This window comes from Solea senegalensis, linkage group LG19, assembly GCF_019176455.1.
Source record: "Solea senegalensis isolate Sse05_10M linkage group LG19, IFAPA_SoseM_1, whole genome shotgun sequence".
NCBI lineage: Eukaryota > Metazoa > Chordata > Actinopteri > Pleuronectiformes > Soleidae > Solea > Solea senegalensis.
Genome location: NC_058038.1, coordinates 2,784,009 through 2,808,517, shown reverse-complemented (window position 1 = coordinate 2,808,517; position 24,509 = coordinate 2,784,009). Strand labels below are relative to the sequence as shown.

Sequence of the window (24,509 nt, the reverse complement as noted above, 5' to 3'; positions counted from 1 at the left end):
CTCTTGACCCTCATTCTTTAGCTGAGATGTTCTGGTTTAACCTGTCTTGACAAACAGTGACTGCCTGCCAGAAACTGATTTGGGTCAGTGGGAGCGAGCACTCCTGTGGAGTTACACCTGTGGAGTGGGCTCTTATTTTATAAACACAATCTTCCCTAATGAAACCAAGTGATTATGACTTATTGTCAACTGGAACACTGCATGTTACTGTTTACATTAGGTATTTCAACAGGTAAAAATAATACATCTGATTAGAGCTGCAACTAACGATTATTTTCATAATCGGTTAATCTGTCGATTATTTTCTTGATGAATCGTTTGGTCCATAAAATATCAAAAAAAACATAAAAAATGTTGATCGGTGTTTGTCAAACCTGGAGATGATGATGTTCTCAAATGTCTTGTTTTGTCCACAAACCAAAACGATTGACTTTTAATGATTTCTGTGTTTTCCAGAGCAAAGAAATGAAGAAAATATTCACATTTAAACTTTAAAGCTTTGAACCGATTAATCGATTATCAAAATAGTTTGCGTGTTCTCTGTGTGTGCGTGGGTTTTTCCAGGTTCTCTGGTTTCCTCCCACTCTAAATTGCACTTGGGTGTGAGTGTGAGAGTGAATGGCTGTTTGTCTCTATGTGGCCCTGCAATACCCACCTTTTGCCCTATGTCAGCTGGGATTAGCACCAGCAACCCCGCCACCCTCATGTGGAGGATAAAGATGATGAATGAAAGACATCTGTGAATAATTGGATTTACAGTGCGTTCTATCAGGCACACCAACCACAGACGTTATGTTATTTATATATTCTGTAATAGAGCTTTAACAGGCTCTACGTGCTCCACTGGACCTGAATCACTTTCTGGCAGACAATCACTTTTTGGTACAACACACCTTTGGCACCTGAGGGGCCCCCGAAGGCCCCTGATCCCTGTCTGTCCTACCTTCATGCCTCTAAGCCCCCACATCTGCTGTCTGTTCCCCATTCTACGCTGTATGTATCTGACCTGTTTCCCTGTTGTGACGACCTGCCCCGCCCTGATTATTGTCACCTGTTCTTCTTGTCCACGCCCTCTGCTCTCAGTGTTCAGTGCCACTTTACCTGGTCTCAGTGCCGTGTGTTTGTCATGTCCCAGCTCCTCTGTTGGTGCGCTTCTGTATTGGACTCTGAATGTTTATTTGTTTTCTCCTTTGCCTCTTGTGTTCTGCTGATGAGTAAGTGTGATCTAAGACTTGCTATGTTTTTCTTCTACACATTGACAAACTGGTTCTTCACCTGTGCCGTGCTCCTTGTTTTCAGCTGCGTTTAAAAACTAACATCGTAGCTCTTCTTCCCTCTTCAGGTAACACATGGTGCCTGCTCTTTTCTAGTACCTTACTTGGCAGATGTGTGTGTGCGTGTGCTTACATGTTGTGAGCTGAAATTTTGTAGAAAAAAAAAAAGAAAGAAAAAAGGAAGTTACACAAAAAACAATCACTTTGGATCAGAGTGAAGTGCAGGAAAGGGCTTAACATACACACTTATGTGGATTTAACCGTCAGCATTTCATTGTGACAGTGACTGTTGTTATTATCTAAAAATGCAGACTGGAATTCTAAGCTTGTCAGCCTCATTGTCCTGTCTTTGCCTTTGGCTTGTGATTTCAGAAGCTTTGTTAAAATCACAAGACAACATGGAGGGAAAAGTGACCGCTTCCAAGGTGAGAGATGTTTGTTATTCACTGATTATCTACTTTGATCTGAAATCAGCACCAATGTTCAAGTCAGTGTCTCCTGATACTACATATATCTGTGTTTGCATGTAAATCATTTTCACTGTAGTCAGACTTTATGATTAAACTCTGCAATAAAAGGTTTTGCTTTGGTAGAAACTCAAAATAATGTATCCGTAGTTTCCATTTTTTGATGAATTCTTTCCTGTTTTTTCCCCAGAAACTGGTCCATCACTCGCGCTCTCTGTGTGCTGGTGAGCAGGATTATGTTGACAGGAGGAAGACCGTCATTCTGGAGTCACTCAACAACCTGGGAATCAACTGTACCGCAGTAAGAAAGAACACGTGACGTGAAAACATGTCATTGTTTTTTTGTATTTCACTTAGAGTGAGTCATGTAACTGCCGTTTGCCGTGAATTTCATAACACAGGTGTCTATTTCCTCCTTGACTTCCACAAACATTCAAATAACGTGTGCAGGCTTTAAACGCCGTGTCTTTTTAATCTTGTCAAAAACTCAAACGACTGTACTGTAAAACATGCTCTCTGCTAAAACCTGTCCAGACCTGTGCACTTGACTTGAAGGGTACTCTCTCATACATACCAAAGGGTGTGTCTCGATGGGTAGAAGGACATAATTGATCTCAAAACTGGGAAATGTTGTTTGCAGAAGCATAATACAAACTATAGAAAAAATAAGTCAAAAACAAGACATCAAATATTCATATGTCCTAAAAATAAACACTCCAGTCAACTACAATGTGTATAAGTAAGTGCAAGTGTGACATTTCTGCAGATGACTTGGAAAACAAGTATGAATTATAAAGTCAAATGCTTTGTTTACCAAATGTTTACCAGCACCTGGGTAGACGTGGGCTTCACAGGCCAAAAACTTTATCACAATACAAATTAAATATTGATTTTACTCCCTAGTGAAATGATAAGAAACCCAGTTCATCGTGCTTTCTAAGGTCTTTCTGGACAGAAAGTGATTGTCAAACTCGTCTGAGGCAAGAACATAAATAGAAATGAAATGAAATGTCACAAAAAGTGTTTGCATGCATCATAAACATTATATCAACATTAACAGCAGATGTTTGGTGAGTAGTTTTGGCTAATGATGCACAAATACAGTATATCAAAAGAAGAAGACAACGATCACCACTTAATATTGATTCAACATAAGGCTGACGAGCGTTTAAACTTCAAATACCACTAATAAAGTCAAACAACCCTGACACACTGTAAATAATTCCCTTTTTTCAACCAGGACTCACTTCCCAACATTGTTCTGTTGGCTTCAGGCGGGGGTCAGAGGTCAGCCGTGGGTCTGGTGGGTTCTCTCTATCAGATGGAAAAGGACGGTCTGCTGAACACGCTGCTCTACCTGGGAGGAGTTTCTGGGTCGACATGGTAACAAGAACCTCACTTAGCGCACACACACACACACACACATACACACACTGAGTTCACCAGGGAAAAGACTAGTGTTTGGACTATTTTCTTGTATGTTTAACATAGTAACAGCTCACTGGGGCTAAATACTAACATTACCATGCTAACATGCTCTCAGTGCAGGCTTAGATCTGGTCATTAGTATCTTGAGCATTTGGTGGCGCTCTAACTCCACCACATTTGAAATATCTTGTGGCGTATTTCACTGGTGTCTGCCTCAATGTTGATGTTTGATGGTCTTTAACAAAGCGAAATATGTGAAACATCAGGAAAACACCAAACGCTGTACATGTGTTTGTGTTATTTCTTTTTCTATTATCACCTGAGACATTAAGTACAACATGGATGCTGTGTCGTGTTATTGTGCAAACTTCTCAAACCACATGCTTTTATTTCATAAACCAATTTTCATCACCTTCACCATGACTGGAAGTTACACACAGGAAGTGAAATGAGTTACTTTAGATTAGGGAACACATACTCGCCATTAACTAGGTGCTTACTAACATGCATATAAGTAGCATACCAGACCTTTATTAGTAATTATTAAGCACGTATTAACACCTTAGTCAGGAAAAATTCATGTCGTAATAGAGGGAGAATAAGGTGTTATTTAATATGTGCTTAGTGTAAATGACCTTAATATGCCACAGTGTATTTTCATGATGTTTTGTTTCCGTGGTTGTTTGTTTTATGAGTGATCTCCTTGAAAGATTGACTTGTTTTCTTTGTTTTACCGTCATTTCCTGTTTTTGGGTTGGTGCTTTTATTTTGATACAGTGTGTAACCGGAAATCAGAAAAAAAAGACGAATCTGCAGATCTGCAGCGTTTGCACGACACAAACGAGTCAATTAAAAGTTAAAAAAACATTAAAGAAACGTCAAATTATAAGTTCGTTTAGCACCTGGCTGATAAAGGCACAAGGTTTGTCATCATTTCATTTTAATTTTGTACTTAATGTTTAGAAGTAATGTGATGTCCTTCTATAGTTTGGCTTTGTTTTAATTTATTTTAAGCTAGCAATAACGCTGCTTTGGTGCGATGTAGGGCATGTCTGTCGGTCTGAAAGGGACAATTATTTCAGTTTCTTGATTTGTTATGAACATTATAAAGTTGGTAATAATATTTTTGTTTATTCCATAGCTCTTACGGTGTGTTCAAGGTGTGTTCAGAGTGTGTTTTATTGGAGCAACGTTAACGTTAATAAACCTATGAACCATCAGTTAAGGAGTTCGACCATCATTCAGCCGGGGACGCTACACTTAGTGTGCTATTTATGCGTGTTAGTGAGCACCTAGTTAATAGTGAATGTGTTCCCTAATCTAAAGTGTTACCTTTATCACATATTACACCAAAAAGTAATAATACCTTACTTATTATTTGCTATCAAAAGTCGGAATTTACAGCACTCATTATATTACTTTTGCAAATTTGATCAAGAATTGATGCACCACTAGTTTGTGTTGGAACAGAATCCACTTTATTTAAACAAACACTTGCAGAAATGCAAAGATGGCCGCCTAGCAGAGCAGTAATCTGTCTATTCCAACTTTACTGCACATGTTTTCTGCATAGTCCTTCTGATGTGACCTGTCACGTCAACACATCATCATAATTTAACCTCTAAAAGACAAAAACACCCCAATCACAAGGCAGTAATTCCTTATCTTTGCTTCGCTATTGTATTATTGTTTCTGTTTTGTAAATCATAATCCCTTACACTTCTCATTAATAGGTGAATAGTTTTATTATGTTAAAATTAGAATTAAAAATCATTAGAGAGGACTTTTCTGTCTTTCTCTGGTAGGTCCATGTCCTCCCTGTACAGTGACCCAGAATGGAGCGCCAACATGGACAGAGCAGTGTCCATGCTGTCCGGTCCTGGGGTCGAGCTGGAGGAGGCGCTGGCCTGGCTGAGCAAAACGTCACAGGACGAGTTCTTCTCTCTCACGGATATCTGGGGGGTTTTAACCTCTGCTGGGATCATGAAACAGGTACGAAGGCCGACACGTCACACGGCACACGCAGTCCTTCAGAGACGTAAATGTTGTTTTTCATCAGCTGGACCTGCGGCGACTTTCAGACGAGGCCAGCTACAACGCCACCAACCCTTACCCCGTCTACAGCGCCATAGAGAGGATGTGCTTTGTAGACGGGCCTATAGAAGGTTACTCACCTGCACACACACACACACACACACACACACCTGTCACATCAGGGTCAGAGTGAGTGACTGATTTGAAGTGTCTGTCTCACAGGGAAATGGTTTGAGGTGAGTCCTCATGAGGCTGGATTCACAGAGCTGGAACTCTTTGTTGAAACGTCTCTGCTGGGCAGTAAGTTCCAGGGGGGGGAGCTGCTGGAGCAGAAGCCGGAGATGGACATGGTGAGACTACAAGGTGTGTGTTTACAGGCGGAACAGGTCACATGAGCGCAGTGAGAGGACGTGCTGTATCACTGAAGTGTGTCACAAACCCTGAACTCTGCTATTGGATTTTGTTTTCGCTGTATTTGTGTGTGTGTGTGTGTGTGTGTGTGGGGTTCTCTCCGGGTACTCAGACTTCCTCCCAAAGTCCTAACACATGCAGTTTGATGATGAGGTGAATTAGACACAGTAAACTGTGGATTTCTGGTTTTATATCCACACTTCCTTCTTTGTGTTGATACTCTCCTCATGTCTTGTTTCATGTCACTTCACTACCAGCCTGGTGTTTGCCTGCTTCAGTCTCTCCCCTCCCTTGTCCTGGTCTCCCTGTGTTTTCAGATCTCCATAAGTTTGTTTTTCCCCCACTCCCTTGTACCCTTGTTATTTTTGCTTAATAGTGGCGTTATATCCTGCACCTGCTCATTAAAGTTGGACTTTTACCTGCACTTTCTGTGAGCTGTTGTGCTGCGCTGGTGTGACTCTGCGGCCCTGACGATGTGAAAAGTGAAAGTCACTGTGGAGGAGGAGGAGTGTAGTGAGTGCAGTGGATTTAACACAATCTGCAGCATCCACAGGACTTCTTAACAAATCTGAGCAGCAGTCAGCGTAGGTCTGTAAGACCATGACTGTTAACTGGATGCCCAACTGCTCTTCATCATCCCTCTATCCTTGTGATTTGAATAGTTATATCAGCCTAAGAGGAAATACATTTGCCTCAGATATCAGTTTTATCTCAAGATTAAACATTTCTGTAATTAAAACGAGCTCAAAGTCCATTTTACGGCCCCTAATTGAGTTGTATCTTTTTGATTATACAGATTAATAACTGCATTTACTGTACAACAAATAACAAGTTGAAAGGAAAGTCATGATCTGAGTTTGACAATCTCTGCTAATCTCATCAGGGCCGTGTGAGTGTTTGTTCAGATTTGAATGACGATGGATTAAACCACCAACAAACATTCATTCAAAGGTATTGTTACATGTAATATGAATGCTTAGATGTTACACTGTTTCCCACTTTATACTGGTACAATGGGGCACTGAGGAAGGTAGAAATATAGAAATGTCTTATGTGAAGTTACTCAAACTGCTCATGGCACAAGGCTGACTGTCCATCTGTGTGTGTGTGTGTGTGTGTGTGTGTGTGTGTGTGTGTGTGTGTGTGTGTGTGTGTGTGTGTGTGTGTGTGTGTGTGTGTGTTGTGCAGGTCTTCTTGGTTGTGCGTTGGCTCACGAAGAGATGGTCAGAGAGTTCATTCCTCCCTGGCTGAATGGTAATCTGAATGACTGACCACAGCATCATGGTGGTGCAACATATGTGAGGTATGAGTCAAACACTGTGTGTGTGTGTGTGTGTGTGTGTGTGTGTGTGTGCGCGCGTGTGTGCGTGTGTTCTTCAGTGCCTGCTCATATCAACAGTGCTGCTAAAGAGTACCTGCGCGTCTACAGCGCCCTCGACAAACTGGCGCTCCTCATCACGAGTACCGTCAAGGAACCAGCTGCTCTGTCTGCCCTGAAGACTCTGCAGGAAATACTACATGGTACAGTGACCTGCACTTATACACTGGTAATAACACAACACATGTCTCATTAGGAAAAAACCCACAGTGGTCATTAGATTCCTGTCTTTTCCAGACAAGGTAAATCAGAACCAGTCTGCCTCACTGGAGGGTAAGAGTCCGGAGGAATTACAGAGTCAGTTTCAGCAGTGGAGCCTGGAACTGTTGACAGCAGTGGAGACCTGGAGCCAAAGTCTGGAGGACGGAGACTTCAAAACACATGGTCAGTGTCCAGTAAGGACGATACACAACCAAGCTGCACAATGTCATTGATAAGACTGTCTGTGTCCTCCAGTCTCTCTGATCACAAAGCAAGTCCTTCCTCTCGTTGTGAAATGGGAGTGGGGAACAACCGGTAACTTCCTGTACCAGTATGAAGGTGAGAAGACTCATCTTTACCACAACTATAAGAATAAACTTACACAATGTTTTCATCAAGGTTTACAACAGCTGCTCTCAGTGAAAAGGTTAGAAAGACAGCAGCAGTAAAGTTTACCTCAAAAACAGACAGCAAATCAGTGATAAAGAAAGTAAATGTTGAATTAAGTGATGGTCCTGAAACATTACTTTAAGTAAATGATAATGTTGCTCTGTATTTACTGAATGAACATATAGCTACTTACCCACGGTGTAAAGATAAGCCTCTATCCTTAGACCCTCCTATCCAATGAGGAAAAACTACAATAAAAAATAATTTGATTTTCGTAGACTTACATTAAGGCTTGTTTCTACAGCAGTTTTGCATTTTCAAGTAGAAACGTACGACACAAAAGAAGAATCCTAATTCTCATTAATTCTTACACACTGGACCTTTAAACATTAAAAAGAATAAAATCAAATGGGCACTTTGTACCTTCAGTAGTAATAAGTGATGAAATATTTGTTGAATTTCAGATTTCAACGTTCCACCGTGTCTCAACACCACGGACAGAGTCCACCTGGTGGATGCAGGGCTGCTCATCAATGTGGGCTATCCTCCGTTTCTGGGAGACAAGAGAGACATCGACCTCATCATCGCACCCGAGTACAGCGCTGGAAACATGTTTGAGGTAGAACTAGAACTGATGAATATCTACCACAAATAAACATTTGTGGGAATGCCTCTTTAATTGTGTCTTTACATGGACCCTGGACACATAACACATCTCGGATTTATTCATTTTTTTTTAGTTCAGACTGGAAAAGAAATGAAGTTGTGGATGTTTTCCATGATTTTTATCCCCTCAGGCTTATTTTACCAGATAAACTGAAGGAAAACATTTTCAGTAAACTAAACTAAGAAAAGGACAGAAAGATGTCATAGCACAAATTAGATTTCAATTCAGTTTTCCTGAGTCATTAAAGCAGTCGTTCAGGAGCCACATGTGAGTCATGGGGGATTTGTTTTGGACTTCTTACTTAACATTCGTGGGCATATATTTTCACTAACATGCATGAGATGGAGTTGTGACTCATTAATCAAACACACGTCTTGGAAACGCCAGTTTATTCAGAATAATATCGGGTGTTACAGAAATAGCAGTCAGGATTTACGTCTGTGAACTGGGACACAGTATCTGTCATTTTTAAAAAGTGGGTCCCAGTTTTTAAAACACTGCGTTGAAGGGCCGCTCCTCTAATGAGGTCTAAAACCCTGCAACGGAGAAGACCTCACAAAAGACAGAGGCCGAGATAACCTGCCTTTTGAGTCCTGCTCTAAAAATGCATCTTGTTCGACAGCTCATGGCTCATGTATGACGCAGGATTTCTGTTTTACAAGGTTCAGTTTGTAGGATTTCAGACACCTTTGTTTCCGTGAAGTCGTGGGACAGGGTCACGTTATACCTCCTGGGAAGATGATATTAAGTTGGTTGCAATGTGCAACTTCACCTCTAGATGGCACTGAATCACACACACTGGTCCTTTAAATTACATGGGGGTATTTTCACTCTATAAAGAGCCACAGGTGACATTTTACCACTATATCCATAGGCTGAGTGGGTTGTTGCCATTTAAAGATTAAGACAGCACACACTGTGCTGTGAGGGTGAATGATGATGATGACTGAGTGAGTAAAACCTGAGGACCCTCTTGCTTTCCCCCGTGCTCTCCTCAGACTCTGACTCTTGCCAGAGACTATGCAGCCGAGGTGAAGAAGCCGTTCCCAGAGATAGACGACACAATCCTGGAGGACAGAGAGTGGCCGAAGGACTGCTACGTGCTGGAGGGAAAAGAGAAGGAGCCCACCATCATTTACATGCCGCTCTTCAACCGACAGAACTGCAAAGGTCTGGTTTCTACTAAGTTGCTTATACCAGAACTCTTGTGGACGACCTTCTTACATTTGACACAGGGTGAAGTTAAAGTGGTGTTTTTATGAAAGTTAGAAATCTCTCTAAGCCACGAGAACTTTTCATGAGTCCAGTGGTTTGAGCCGTCGTCCTCGTCTTCACAGGTTGAACGAGCGTCTTATGATCGTAGATATTTATCCGTTTATTTACGTGACTTTTTAAGAACAGGGGAATATGTGATGGGTCTGCTTCGATTGCACGTATCTTATTCGTACCTGATTTATTTCCACGTGCGAATGAGGCCTGAATATGATCTGAATCCGTCCGAATCCTTTTTTCTCCTGCTTCCAACTGTCATGGGGTGATTTCTGATCACAAGTGGGTCACGTGCAGCGTCACTCACTGCTCGTGTGTCACTAAAAGAACTGGACTTACATGAACAGGAACTGACAGTCCACAAACAGTTCATCCCTGTGTCTTATAACCCAGCACAACTAAACTTCTCAATTGTGTCCAATTCAAGCCAAATTATGTCCAATTATAGACACAGTGGTGTTTAATCAATGTGCATTTCCTCTTAATGAGTGTGGTTAGGTTCAGGCACTAAAGCTCGCTGGTTAGGGCAAAGAAAGGTTTTTTCCTAGCAGCAGGAACATCATCTCTCAGTGGCACAATGGTTTAGTGGTTAGCTCTGTTGCCTCACAGCAAGAAGGTGCTGTGTTTGATTCCTTGTCTGGCAGCGTTCTGCGTGGATTTCCTCTGCGCTCTCCAGTTTCCTCACACCATCAAAACATGTTTGAATATTAGACACACGCGGTCAGGTGGGTTTACTGTGTGACATCACAGCTCTGATCAAACCCATCTGCCGCGTGATTTTGTTGTAGAATGACAATAAAGATCCTTTACTTTCCTTTTCTATAAAAAAACACAGCAGGCAGCATCTATAAACCATAACACAACAAGCAACGTGACTGCTTTGCTGTTTGGTAGATATCTCACTCTTGTCATGTCATATAGCATCTTAGTGTTTACAGGAAGCTTAACTTGGCTGGCAGAATAATTGACTCTGCAGCAGCTGACCATGTTTCCCAAATCTGGAAATGATGATGTTCTCAAATGTCATATTTTGTCCACAAATCGAAATATCTTTGTGATTTGCAGGAAAGAAACCAGACAATGTTCCCATTTAAAAAAACTGGAAATTCACAGAGTTTGTTTGTAATAAAAAACAAACAAACACTCAAACTGATGAATTGATTGTCCCAATCCCAGCTGACATACTGCAGGGCGATAACCCCCCACACACACACACACACACACACACAGGGAGAACCTGAACTCCACACAGAACTCATGCAGATCAGCAACCTTCTTCCTGTGAAGCACCAGTGCTTGCCACGTACACCACTGTGTGGCCCCAGATAAAGTTTGCAGCATTAAAATAGTGTTTGATTTGTGAATAACAGCAATAACGAAAGAAAAATACAAATGAATGAAAAGGAAACTCAGGCTAACGACTCTTCACTGTCGTCTGCAGATGCAGAGGAGTTCACCGCCAAGATGAAGGAGTTCTCCACCTTCCAGCGTCCCTTCGACGAAGAGAAGCTCCAGTTTGTGTTGGAGACGGCGAAAGCCAACATGAAGAACAACAAGGAAACTCTGCTGAGGGAGATTAACAAGGCTGTTCTACGCCGACAGAACAAGACACGAGACAGTGAAATGTGAATGAAGCAACTGGTCAAACCTGGACCTCGTCTCTCTCTCCGCTCCAGCTTATGTCATCAGCTCAGTGCCTGTGATCTTTAGACTGTCTGCCCCAACAATGTTTTACATTTATCAAGCTGCTTGTTTGATGAAGGAAAGCATTTGCATCCGTCGTCCCACATTTTAATCGTCACTTATTCTGATGTGTTGCTTACACAAGTGCTACAGCCATACTTGCAGCTTGTTACTTACTTATTTCTTATATAATGCTATTACATAAGTAAGTCATAGCCTTTATAAAGCACCAGGAGTTTACTTGATACATCCAACCTGTGTCCAATCCATCAACATTTCACATGAGGCCTCCCACATTGTCCCACATAAACATTCTCTGGTCATCGCATAGACAACTTAACTTACAGGCAGCTGTGACAAAACTCAACCAAAAACACCATATATGACATTATTCTTGTCAACCCTGATTTTACATCGTTTAATTCAAATTGTTTTGGCATCATGTCTGGACTCAACATTCTTGACCTTTTCTGAATTGTGTTTGAGAACATTCTCTGTATGACACTGTTGAATGCTACACAATCATTGAAATCATTTCTTATAATATCATGTCAACACATGTTCATGTGACCGGTCTCAGTCAAAAAAAAGAGAGACTCATTAAACAATGAGAGGTGAATAAAGTCAATCCTTCATGTCTTTTTCTCCTATCTGTCTGTCTGTCTGTCTGTCTGTCGTCACCCACTGTTAACTATGTAAAGGAAAAGAAAGCAGAATGATGTCATGGCTCCGCTGCTCATTAAGAGCAACAATAGCAGATGGAACTCAACAAAATCCACATTATACGACATTTGGGGAGGATATATGGTGTGATGGAAGCAGCTGGAAGTCGGCATATAACGGATGAAGAGAGTCATAAATAGTAGTCTGTGCCCCAGTGCCTTTAAGGGGCCCCCTACCACCGCCTCAGAGTAGCTGGTGCTTGACTATTGTTGGTGCAAATGTAACACTATTATTTACATAAAGCTTTTCTTTTAACCTTAGAGGGCAGTAATGTCACAAGAAAGTGGACTCGTATTCATTTGCACTTTCATATTTAAGTATGTGGTGATACTGAACTTCAATTAAACAAGTAAAACAATTTAATGACTTTGGTTTTTAAGACTTAGAGCAGATGTGCAAATGTGCACTACAAAATAAAACCAAATAACTTAACCCTCGGTAAATTGCCGTGGGAATAATACACAGCTCCTTATATGGACATCCTGGGGGTGGTTGTTTATAGGTCACATATTCAGACTTGAGTCAAAGTTAGGATTCATTTTATATCACATTTTAGTCGTGACATAAAGTAGCAATAATTGTGCAGAATCACAAAATTAGACCGTTTTTCTTTTTCTTTTTATTGAGTTAAATGAACTTTGAACTGTGACGTATTTCCAAGTTTCACAAATTCAATCCATTTTTTAAAATTAAACATTTTGATGACTTTTTGCTCAGGTGTGTTTATATACGTAGTTGGTGAAAATGAATGTTCTTTTTGATCAGATTGTGCTGACACTTTATATTTTCACATTTTTATTGACTCTGTATATACTGTATGTTAATTAAAACATAGTGATGGAAGAAATAGCCAAAATGCTCTGTGTTGTAAGAGTTAAGCTCAACACTACTTACATATGTAAATATGTCTATTATATTATATCTGCACCTATATAAATGAACACAGCAGCAACACTTGTCTCTCGTGTTCTCTCAGTTCCTGAGGGAGTACCACAAAGCTAACGCAAGAGGGCGCACAGCATCCACAGCGGGGAGTGTCTGCGTGACCTGCACACACTCACACACACGCACACACAGCTGGGATAGAGTCCCTGCTTCTCTCTGTGCAGTTGGAGTGTTTTTTGGATGAAATGAGTCACTGATGCAGGATGATTTCATTCATAACTACAAACAGTTTCCCGTCTTCCGATTTTTCTTTAGGTTAGTCGACTATAACATCAGAATATGTCTTTATTGTGATGAAATAACAATATTATTATTATTATAATTGTTATTATTGTTATTATTATTATTATTATTATTATTATAACCATCTGGCCTTTAGATAGTGTGACTTAATTAGACCAGTGATCATTTACTGCTGAAATAAACAGTTTTCTTTGACAGTCGCAAAGATTCTGTCATCGCGCAGTGTCATAAACAACTCTCTCTCTCTTTCTCTCTCTCTTTCTCTCTCTCTCACTCTCTCTCAGTCCGTGCGCTCTTGGTGCGCTGCGCGTCAGTAAAGTTCCTGATCCGCCGCAGACAGCGAGCGGTGCGCAAAACAAACACCCGCTTCATCCCAGAGGCAAAGCAGGAAAGAAACATGCGCAATCAACGATTTCACAGGTGCAACTGAACACGTGCAAAGAGATGGCAAAGCGCCGAAATGCTGCCTGAGCCCGAGAGCCAAACACCGGGAGGCGAAAGAGGACGAGGCTGTGAGGGCGGATCTCCTGCGGGGCTTCAAACCACCTCAGCGCTCCGTGTCAGGGAGTGAGAGACCGGTGCGGAGGGGTAAGGAGGAGAACCGGAGAGGTGGAGGAGAAGTGGAGTGGGGAAAATGCTCAAAGTTTGGCTGCGTCGCCTGGAAGTGCCATCCCGCAAAGTGTCCACCCGCAACAGCTGCAGAAAAGGGAGCATGAATTGAACGAAGAATGCATGTCGTTTGGGATATAACTGTGATTCTGCAAACATATATCATCTGCACGTCATCAGGTGAGCACACGAACTCTCTGATCCTCTGAAAACACTGACAATCATCATCACTGTCATGACTTACAATGACGCTCACCTCACCTGTCAGTCAGGTAAACCTTTAATGATTTAGGCTGCACTGTAGTATTTACAATGTTCCCACCATCATCATCGTCACCATCATCATCGTCACCATCATCATCGCCATCATCATCATCATCAGCAGCAGCAGTATTTTCATCAGGAGCCTTGCACACATGTGAATTATAGTGGTGGATCACACAGTCGTAGCATCACTTCACTCATACTTCACATTTCCATGTGTCTCCCATAAGGCTGACAATATGGGCCCCAAGTGGTTTGGTCCACCAGTGTTCGCCCACTGAAACCATATGTGACCTACATAATTCAGCACCCTTTCCATGCTGCCTGGGTACTAAGTACAGTAGATACTAAGTGGGCACGGCACACACGGGTGGGGCCACCATGGAAAACACGGACAAAGCTGCTTGGGACCCATATGGTTAGACCGAATAGAACCGTATGGATCCCTCATGGACGTGCTGGCTGTGTAGTTAAATCACTCAGCATGTCTAAGAGCCCATTCAGTGAGACACACACACACACACACACACACAAATCTTAACCATAATCAGTTCCTCAGAAATGAGTTTCTGCCTCAATAGGACCAGGTTTTGGTCTCCATGAGAACTTGTGGCATAGAATGGCAAAGAAACCCTAACCCCTAGGTCTTTCCTCTGACTATCACTAATAATGCAGAAATGAGGTTCTGCCTCATTAAGGCCGGGCTTTGGTCTCCAGGGGAGAACTGGGCCAAAAAAAAAGTCAGTGTTTATATTAGAAAAGGTTAAAAAGTAATTAGTACACACACATTCTTGAACAGCAGTCTGAGTGAGGACACTCATAGACAAAATGGATTCCCTCGCACCTTCCCCTAACCTTAACCGTCACTACTAAACACCTAAACCTAATCCTTAACCTAACGCAACTTTAACACAGACCCTAATCACAAGGCTTCACCCTCAAAAAGCTAAATGTCCTCACAAGGTCAAATGTCCTCTCGAAGACATGTGCCCTCAGCCTACTACTACACACACACACACTGGGATGAGTCACAGTGTCATACTCATCATAGCTGAAGCTGTCAGCTGTCAGGCTCCTCTCAGAATGACAGTTTGTGGCTGCAGATGTTTTTCCTGAAAATAAGACGACAACACAAGCGACACACAGTGAGAGGTGGGGTGAGGGGGTGAGGGGGGTGAGGGAGGGGGTCGACGTCCATACACGCCACAAAAACTTTAGGTCAAAACAGTAGAGTTGATGCAGAATGAATCTAATCTGCAACACAGCAAAGATAGTCTTTATGAAGATGTATCATGTGGTTTTATTCATTGCTGGCTGTTATTTTGTTCTCTATAAAATCAAAAATAAATAAGACAGCTTGTCATTTGTGCATTCATCAGTGTCACATGTCTGCAGTATCCAAGAGGAAGTGACTGAGGAGGCTTTTAAAGTTGTGTATGTGTGGGTGTTATTCTCAGGAACATGATGAATGCAGTTAAGTGCACCTCAACATTATCTGTTAATTCAAAGGTGTATTTGACAATGTTTGGTTATTTTTTTTCTGCTTTATCCTCCACACGAGGGTGGAGACATGGGGCGATAGGCGGGCTACGGTACCCTGGACACAGCGTCCGTCCAAGAGTGCTGATGTATTTAATATGAATTATAATATGAATTATATCCTGACGTTTATTTATGCGAGTTGCACGGCAGTGCGGACACAAAATGGAGATTGGAGAGAGCGACCAACACCAAGTGTGACATGTTTATGTCGGGTAAGCATTTGCTGTTAATAAACTGATATTTAAAGATAGATCTTATTTTCACCATAAGCCACAGAAAATCTTTATTGATTCAAATGAACAAAAACACAACTATCTTAAACAATCTTTAATAAGCACAACACGCGTCGGTATAGAATCACCTGAATTATCTTCTGAAAACTAACGGCCAGCGATGTCAAAAACACGATTGTCAACGATTTAACAATAAAAGTGCAGGAGGCGGATGGTACAGTCCAATTAGCAAACAACACTTTTAAACCAGCCCTCATGTGGATGACTGTCTTTCAGTTGACAGCCAACAATAACAACTTCTGCAACTGGTAATGAAAATAAACTAATTAGCTTAATGAGAGCAAATATTGAAGTTACAGTCAGTGAAATACTGTTAATGTTGGGACAGTAACTTTTCCACGATCCCACAGCTCTTTAATCTTTAATAAAAGAGTCTGTCCCTCTACTTAGAACCCAGCAGGTGTGTTTCACAACATGGAAGAACAGTTTGTGTCATTTTGGTAAAGGATTTCAAACACCAAAGTTGTAACATAACCAATTTGAACTTACTGACAGACTGAGGTAGCAGTGGATCGACGAGCCCTGCGTGCGTTGATGTTCTCAATGGAATTGGATGTGGGGGTTGGTTAATAAAAGGAAAACGCTCTAATGGTGAGATAAAGTAGCCATTCTTGAGACGGCCTCTTGGGTTGAAGTGTGGCGCGCACAGCTCAGTCAGTACCTCATATAATCACATTTCAAAGAAACATTCGCTTTTGTGAATTATGTAAAAGTGGAAAAACAAATATGACTTAACAAGTGATCTGAATTATGGCTGCGAGATATTAGAATAGGATATTAGCTCAGTCATTTCACTGAATAATTAAAACGGTGGTTCAGCAGCTTAAACTTTATCACTCCACCGGTTCAGAATGATCGGAATATTTTTTTAATGTCAAAAACCTGCATTTTGATTGTGAGATGTGTGTCAGTCTGGATCTAAACCTTGTCCTGAAAACAATGAACTGTAAAATTGCTCAGTGAAAGTCTGTCACTAACATAAAAGCTCACACTGACTGAGTCCAGGATGAAACAAAAGTAACGCGGGAATAAATTGCACGAAATAAACCAGCCTGAAAATGTGCACACTGAGAGAAAATGACTGAATAAAACTAAAACAATTATCTACCTTTATGGTCATTTCTTGGCCAAATGAAGCTATCATGAGCAACAATCCACATTCATTACTTTTCAGTCATAGGGATTCTATTCTTTCTGTGGCACATGTGCATATTCATATCACAGCTACGATTCGTTTTTGATATTGTGCCGCCTTAATGTGTCTGTTACCACGCCGTGTAGAAGACCCTCACCTGAGGCAGGAAACAGGAAATTGTACCTGTGTGTGTGCATCTTCATTGTATTAAAATTCACGATTCAATTCTTAGTAGAAGAACAAATGGAAACAAGATCCCACCATGACTTTTTGTTCCCTGTGCGCAGACGTCGTTGCCTCGTTTATCTCTGTGTTGTTGGTGGTGAACAGACGGGGGCGTGGCCTGCACGGCCATGTCCATCACGGTTTGGTTCGGTTTAGTACAGTACAATACACTTTGGAATGGTTTTCCACTGAGAACAATACGTTTCCTTGGTGTTGGCTGAGCCCGATGACTGCGTCGGTGAGATAAATAGCGGTATGACGACAATGACAATGGCTGGCTGCTGTTTGCTGGCATCTTCGTTTTCCTCTTCTTGGTCGCAGCGTGCTATTTAAAATCGCTTCACCTTGAATTGGATGTTTACACCAGTCACGAGGGGGTGATGTTTTTCTGTCGCCCCAATCAGCTGACTGTCGAGGGGGAAGCTGGTCTTGCTCCAGCCACGGACCTTATGGCGGTTTTCCACTATGGTCCTGCCTCGCCACTGCGGTGACTTGTAGAGCAGTTGTTTTCAGTGTAACTGAATCATTAGAATCTATTCAGCTCGCTTGGAACCTTATCAGAGCAGGTACTGAACGAAGTACCTGGTACCAGGTACTATGTTAGTGGAAACACTACTTCAGTGAGGTGAGTTGAGCCGATGGAAACAGGCCATTACTGTACCATTTGACTCTGGTACCCCAAGGGCAGGGCGCCAAAACAATGGAATGGTAGGGGCTGGTTATTTTGGTACTATTCGTAATGGAAACACAAAACAAAACATACCGTGCTGTACCAAACTGAAGCACTGCACTGGATGGAAACACGGTTTAGAATGCCTTTTATGTATTTAACCTGATGTGTTGCTGCTTTCTGTCTCCCTGCAGCTCAGCCTATATCATCCAAGCTTGATGAGGGTTGGTGGGCGTATAAGGATGTGGTCCAGGAAAGCTTTGTTCCAGGTAACAGACCATAACCCATCTCATTCACAGCAGGGCACAAAGCCCAACACATAGTTTTGCTGTTTGACAAATGCATTTGCATGAACGATGTGGCTGACAGCAGCAGTTTTTACCAGATAGAAATGTCATTCCAATATATCTTCTGAGCTGTGCGGCTTAGATTAAATCCATTCCGTCTATGAATCCTGCTAATCCTCAAAATATGAGTATGTGGGGCTGGTTATTCGAAGCCAAACCTGCACTGAATTAGTGCTAATGACGGACTTACAATAGATTCTGAAATTATTTTTGCATAAATAATTGAATTACAACTGCGAGGCTTGATATCTTAACCTGAAGGAACAGCAGTCCTGGATGTTTATTATCATTGATTACTACTTATTCAGTCTGAGGCTGTTCACAGCTCTCCATCGACCTGTGGTTGTAAATTATTAGGTGGAAGCTTTGGGCTAGTGGATGTTTTAGATCAGTCTGATATGTTGCCCCTGAACACTTAAAGACTTTTTCTGCATTGGATGGAAAAGTGCTAACCCAACGGAGCATTCAGCATCGCTGCATTTGAAGTCGTTGTAATGTGACTAGAATCTACTGATGAGGTTTTTCCTCTCGCTTTTCCTCCCCGAGCACTTCCCTCGTCTGTTTATTCAACCTTTTGAATGCAAAGGAAAAGTCCGGGGAGAAGATCTGTTTGGTTTAGTTTCTGGGTTACATGAGTTCAGCGTGTGTGTGTATTCTGGAGTTAACTGCACTTTTATACTCAGATGAATCTATACCACACTCACAGTCTTTTGTGATTGTAAGTGAGTTCAGAGATGATGTTGCCTTTCAGGTAAACATGAGAAGTGGAGCGAACATTCCTGGTTTGCTTGTAGTGATATGGTTTGAGGAGCAGCAGTAACAGTTGGTGTACGTGTAGGTATGAATACAAATGTCTGATATAGTGTGCCAAGCTATTTTAGGAGAATCTTTTTGTATGATTTTTAAAGTGATTTATGGACACGAGCTGCTTTGAATCTGCACATTTCTGTGTTCCCAAATGTGTACAACTTATTTACTTCATCACAATCGTAGCATGGATGGCAGGTAGAGCTATCGTGAAAGGAGCAGTGGCGCGTTTCCATTGTCGTCCGAAGTCAGAGTTTCCGAGTTCCTTCAACTGGGACGCTCCCCTCCAGTTGGATTTCCAACTCTGAAAGGATACCAAGATGGCTGACACTCGTACAAACGCTGTTACTTTTACTATTTATGGCACTTCTGTGTTGTTTGTTTCAAATCAGTCGTACACACAGTACATAGAATTTTTTTCCATAAACATGTAAGAGCATGATTATCGCCTGGTATTGCTAACAGTGGCTAGCTTGGGATACATTTGCGTCCATGTTTTTTTCCTGAATTGTCACTGGTACAAGTTTAATACATGTGTTAAAGAATGCCTTTTTTATTTCTCAGGTAAATGAGAACTTCAAAAATACTACTATATTTAACCTTTACTGAAATATTTAACTATACATTGAAACAACACACAAGTAATAAAACCTACCAAATGACAACAATTTTACACTAAGTAACAGGTTTGTAATTGTTTTATATAAATAAACATATATAGATAAACTTAAGTAGTCCTTTTGAATATTCATATATTTGTTTGTATTGGATCAGTTTTTTCCAGGTGGGAGAAAACAAGTACACACAGTGGAAACAATCTCTCCCGCACAAAGGTGTAAATAATGCTCACTGTATAAAAAGACTAAATGGACTCAAATGTAAAATGCATTTGAGTCCAAAATAGATTTTGATGGTTTTATGTTGTCTTTTTGAAGAGTGGTGTTTTTTCTTCTTACCTGTGTGCGGCTGCAGCGTTAACTTTAAACAGAGTTTCATTCCGTTGTCTTCGTTCATACGAGCCTGTTGTTACCGCCACAAAACTGTGGCGGTAAAAGCTACTCAAACAAGAGGCCAAGGCTGTGTGAGAGTTTGACTGAGCCACAATCGTTTCAAACTCGTTTTGTTGTCTGTTGACGACAAAGTGAAGAATCTGTCAATGAGAACCACTGAAGTCAGGGATTTGGCTCAATCTCAACACAGGACAAGTGATGACAGAGCGCGTGAGGGACTGAAGGGAGGCGTGATGGCTGACTTTCAGCAGGGATGAGGGTTGTTGCCAGATGTGTCATTTTGCAGTGTGAAAGGGAAAAAAGGAGTTGAGGGGAAAAGCGTATTCAAATGAGCACTTTGCACAGCAGCCATTCGACTGGTCACAGTAGGAAAATAATAGGTTTAAATAATGAAATCAGTGATGTCGGAGTTCCATTTAGCTTCCTCAGGTTGTTAACCTGCATTAACTGAACAGAGCCATCAAACTGCACGTCAAAATGGCCCTAAAGCTTTCTCCCTGATAGTTTGTTGATAAGACAAAGTTTCCTGTAAAACTTTTGGTTTAATTGTCATTTAAATGTTTTTCTTTTCTTTTAAACAAACTCACCGTTAATAACCAGAGTGACAGAAACGACAGCCACGACTGAGCGACAGCACAAAAACACCTGGATCCAGCAAACGTTAGCTTCCAGATATCAGACTTTTTATGGACATCTGCGACAGATGAAGACGGATCATGACGTATCAGTGGCTCCTGGTCATTAATCTCTAGTGTGCGATGCTACCAACTCCTCCCTCTGTCTTAGCTCCCGGCTGTAAGAACTGTGCTTGTGCAGTTCTTAGTTTATATTTGTTCACATCTGTGTCGGCTTGTCTCCGTGTACTTTTATGTCGTGTTTTTGTCTCATTCGTTGCCTCCATTCTCTCTCATCTCTCCTCCTCCTCAACTCTTTTTGCCCTTCTGCGTTCTCTTTTTTTTTTTATCGGTTCCACCAGCATCCTTTTTTAATCCCACCCACAATCACCCATCCTGCCCTCTCTCCTTTGGTTATCCCTCTTTTTTTCTGTTGTCAGTCTGCCTTTATTCCCTCCAGCTTTCTCTTCCTTGTAGCCTGAATAACTTACTGTTGCTATGTTGCTATCGTTCATTTGAATTTGCCCACGACCTGATGCCCAACCAGAGCCTCACAGGAAATCTCTGCTGTGGTCAGAGATGACTCTCTCCTTTGTCTGGATTTAGAAAACAGTCAAAGGTAAAATGACAGATTTTGTTGGTCATAGGAAAAACCTCATGTCCTTTCTTTCAGTTGAACATGAGTACATTTCTAGTTTGGACATCAAATAAACAGGTTCTGGGATGAACATGTTGCAGTTGTATAAGCATAGAAGGTTCAAGAGGCAGGATTTTGTGTAGTGTTATTCATCAATAATTCCATAATCACCTTTCAGCATATTGTAAATCAGGCGGTCACTTCTGCTTAGAGCCTCTGCTGATTCTGTCTCATCACCGGAGGATTACGGCAGAGGCAGACTTTTCTTTTTTACTCTCATGAGTTTTCTTATGTCACAGACGCATCATACTCTGTAGCACAGCTTGACTGTGACAGTCACTGTCTCCAAACGCAGGCTTCATCTTCAACTGTGGGACCAAAACATCTTTCAACTGCAACACTGATCACATCAGCCTCTCCGTTAATTCAGAATCTCCTAGATGTGCTCACAGCACCCTCTGTTGGTTAATCTGGTGATTGCTTCAAACTGTCTGATGTGCCTCCAGGCTGTACATTTTGAACTCAATGAAATGAATGAATAAAATCAATAAATGTAACTACTTTGGGGGTAAATAGTTGATGGAAACATGAATATTAACATTATGTGTAGTGATCATTACATTACATAGCACATTTGCAGCATTAGTTTTGTGAAAATCTCTGTCATAGCCGAGCACATTTGGTATGGAAACTGAAATATACTGAATTGATATCAATTCAATCAGTTGAATCAGGAACTTATGAATCAGAATCAAGCTGATTATGATAATCATCATTAAGTGATACCCAGTTCTAATCAGGATGATACCAAAGCTGGCTGGAGGAGTGTGGCTGGTTGCCATGGAGACGACAAAACCTTCTGCTCTAGTTTAAATTGAAAATGTTGTGTAGTTTTGTCCAGCAACATTTTTCTGGAGCGACAAAGTGTGAACCAGGCTTCAGACGGTGCTACATCGATTGGATGTTTCGTGGCAAGTGTCCTGCATACAGGTCACTTCCATGGAACAGTCGCTACTCTAGCAATGAGAGATGGGAGGATTGCCTCTGGGTCATCTGTTGCATGTGATTTGAATGAATCTGTCAGTGCTAATCTGATGAGAGGAGCTCAGGACAGAGAGCTGGGATCCTAAAACGTTAGCGTTTTAATGTTCTGGGGATGAAACACTACTAAACACACTATTATGCTACATACTATTTTTCTTTCGCCTACTGCAGCTTTAATGATCATTATCATTAATAAGTAATCATGAGTGATGGAGCCGAGGAGTTCAGTATTATCCTTTTTACTTCCACGCTAATGTAGAGAGAGTGATTATTAAGCCTAGAATCAGAGCATCATTTTAATGGATTCTTATTGCAGACAATTATGGTTAGTGTCATCTTTACACTCCCAGAAAGATGCAAAGCAACAGGAGTATTTTGGTCTTCAGCGCCTCCTGAGAGAAATATCAGACTCTTTAGTTGCTAAATGCTCCCATATGTTCACTCGCTACCTGCTAATTTTACTGTTTCATGCTGGGCCGATAGCATACAGTAAACGAGAGCGCCGTGGGCCATAAAACCAGCACAAAGACAGAAAGCTCCATAGGGGTGAGGCTTTTTTCATGTGGGTTTTATTTCAACTGACCCTTTTCATGTTAGAGATTGTAATTTAAGCCATAGATTATTTAAAGTATAGTGTGAGTGTGGCCAATAACGTTAATAACAGTCTCCATAATAACTCCCTCTTTTCCAAGTGGTGCTTCATCTACCTCTTTTGTGTCTGAACTCTTAATTTGTACACAGTAATCCAGCACACATTATTACACGCTCATGACACAGCGATCATGTTGCACCTCCACTGATTCATCTCCACTGGCTCATTGAATTACATTCTAAATCATTTTACTTTAAACTGTAGTGTGTAACTTTTAAATATAAACAGTGTAAATGAGAAAATAAACAGTTCACAGCTCCGCGCGACTCTCTTTGTGTTTTCGCCCCAGCTACATTCCCTCGCTGCACACAGGAAGTGATTCATTTTATGTCAAGACAGATGGAGGCAACAGCAACATTGGGCTCGTAAAGCGAGACAAATGCAAACAGGTTTGATTGTGACTGAAAACACAAAGCAGCGCCCACGAAAACTTCTAGAAGTTAATTTAAGTTAACGGAGATCCAAGCAAATGACACACAACACAATTCACATGGGACTGAGACAGGAACTCTGGTATATTTCTACGACAATGTCAATCAAAAAGTGGTCCCGGTCCTTCCTCCAGTCACTGCTCCATTGACTCCCAGAGACCCTGAGCTTCCCCGGAAGTGATTTTGGCCACAATTGTCAAACACCGCCGTGACAGAAAATCTATTTTGTGCTGAGCTTAGTTTTAATGCGCTGTGATGCGATGGGATTGTACGAGATTAAAATGATGTCAGACGATCTAGGATAAATGGCTGATTCTGAACTAACTAGTCATAGTTGGTTTTAACTTTAAGTTATACAATGTAAATAAAATAGTACGTATTTGACTGTTTATTTGACAGTTTAGAGCAAGGGTGGGCAAACTTTTTAGCTCAGGGGCCACACTGACAGACGGGGCCGGGTCAGAGAGAACAATCTGTTACAGTAATAACCGAGAGTAGCCCGGCCTCTGCAAAATCAAGTCAGTGTTGATTGTCATAATTATGATATGATTTGATTTGTGCAGTTCTGTACCAGTCTGGTGGGCTGGACTAAAAATGGATGGATTTGGCCTGCGGGCCGTAGTTTGCCCACCCCTGTTTTAGAGGAAGCAGAACTTCCTGTGCTCTCATGGAGCAATCACCTCTGTTACACAGTGTCTGTTCAAAGGTTGTTTCCTTCATATCTCAGAGACCTTCTGCAGTCATATCACCACCGTTGCCCCCATTTCTCCTCATTTGCATGTCTGCTGGCTCTCGCCTCCATTACTCTGATCACAATGGCTGCCGGGGCCTCCTCTAAAAGCCTCCAACACACGGTGTGATGAGAGCACTCTTGCATTTATTATAAATTACAAATCATTACACATCGCAGTGTGACATGAATCTAAATAAGAGCGATGTACGCTATACAATGACACTCGTTGAATCGTATACCACGACAGACGTTGGTGTAGAGGGGAGAACATCATCAGTATGCACTGGTTTACAAGAGCACCAACAACAGGACAAGATTAAATCACGCTCTGGCAATAGTTCCTTTTAGACGTGAGGTGAAAAATCTAAAGAGGTGCCGGGGTT

The 24,509-nt window shown here is 41.5% G+C and overlaps 2 protein-coding genes and 1 long non-coding RNA gene across 5 annotated transcripts in view; all 3 read left to right on the top strand.

Moving 5' to 3' along the window:
* The first annotated feature begins 1,107 nt into the window (after positions 1 to 1,107).
* LOC122785700 (cytosolic phospholipase A2 gamma-like) lies at positions 1,108 to 11,830 on the top strand. Of its 2 annotated transcripts, XM_044051607.1 has the most exons (14): positions 1,108 to 1,214; positions 1,647 to 1,699; positions 1,932 to 2,042; positions 2,982 to 3,124; positions 4,975 to 5,161; positions 5,229 to 5,334; positions 5,426 to 5,566; positions 6,803 to 6,868; positions 6,995 to 7,135; positions 7,230 to 7,376; positions 7,449 to 7,532; positions 8,048 to 8,202; positions 9,249 to 9,420; positions 10,961 to 11,830. In XM_044051607.1, the coding sequence occupies exons 1-14, from the start codon at positions 1,127 to 1,129 to the stop codon at positions 11,146 to 11,148; spliced, it is 1,782 nt and encodes a 593-aa protein (XP_043907542.1). In that variant the 5' UTR covers positions 1,108 to 1,126; the 3' UTR covers positions 11,149 to 11,830. The 2 variants fall into 2 exon arrangements, with proteins under 2 accessions (XP_043907542.1, XP_043907543.1); XM_044051608.1 differs by lacking the exon at positions 6,803 to 6,868.
* LOC122785701 lies at positions 3,933 to 4,389 on the top strand. The gene is made up of 2 exons (XR_006362340.1): positions 3,933 to 4,091; positions 4,311 to 4,389. It is a non-coding gene; the product is annotated as an uncharacterized LOC122785701 (long non-coding RNA).
* A 1,576-nt stretch (positions 11,831 to 13,406) lies between the features above and the next one.
* The window catches only part of LOC122784668 (carbonic anhydrase-related protein 10-like), a 171,305-nt gene continuing 160,202 nt past the window's right edge, over positions 13,407 to 24,509 (top strand). For both annotated transcript variants that reach the window (XM_044049961.1, XM_044049962.1), the window contains exons 1-2: positions 13,407 to 13,902; positions 18,046 to 18,120. In XM_044049961.1, the coding sequence (XP_043905896.1) occupies positions 13,842 to 13,902; positions 18,046 to 18,120 (136 nt within the window). In that variant the 5' untranslated portion in view covers positions 13,407 to 13,841. The remainder of the gene's footprint in view (positions 13,903 to 18,045; positions 18,121 to 24,509) is intronic.

Bases quoted from the DNA above. Each gene is read 5' to 3' on its own strand.
- LOC122785700 (XM_044051607.1), top strand. From the start codon at position 1,127: ATGTCCCAGCTCCTCTGTTGGTGCGCTTCTGTATTGGACTCTGAATGT. The intron at 1,700-1,931 runs GTGAGAGATGTT...TTTTTTCCCCAG, and splicing joins GAAAAGTGACCGCTTCCAAG to AAACTGGTCCATCACTCGCG. The intron at 7,533-8,047 runs GTGAGAAGACTC...GTTGAATTTCAG, and splicing joins CTTCCTGTACCAGTATGAAG to ATTTCAACGTTCCACCGTGT.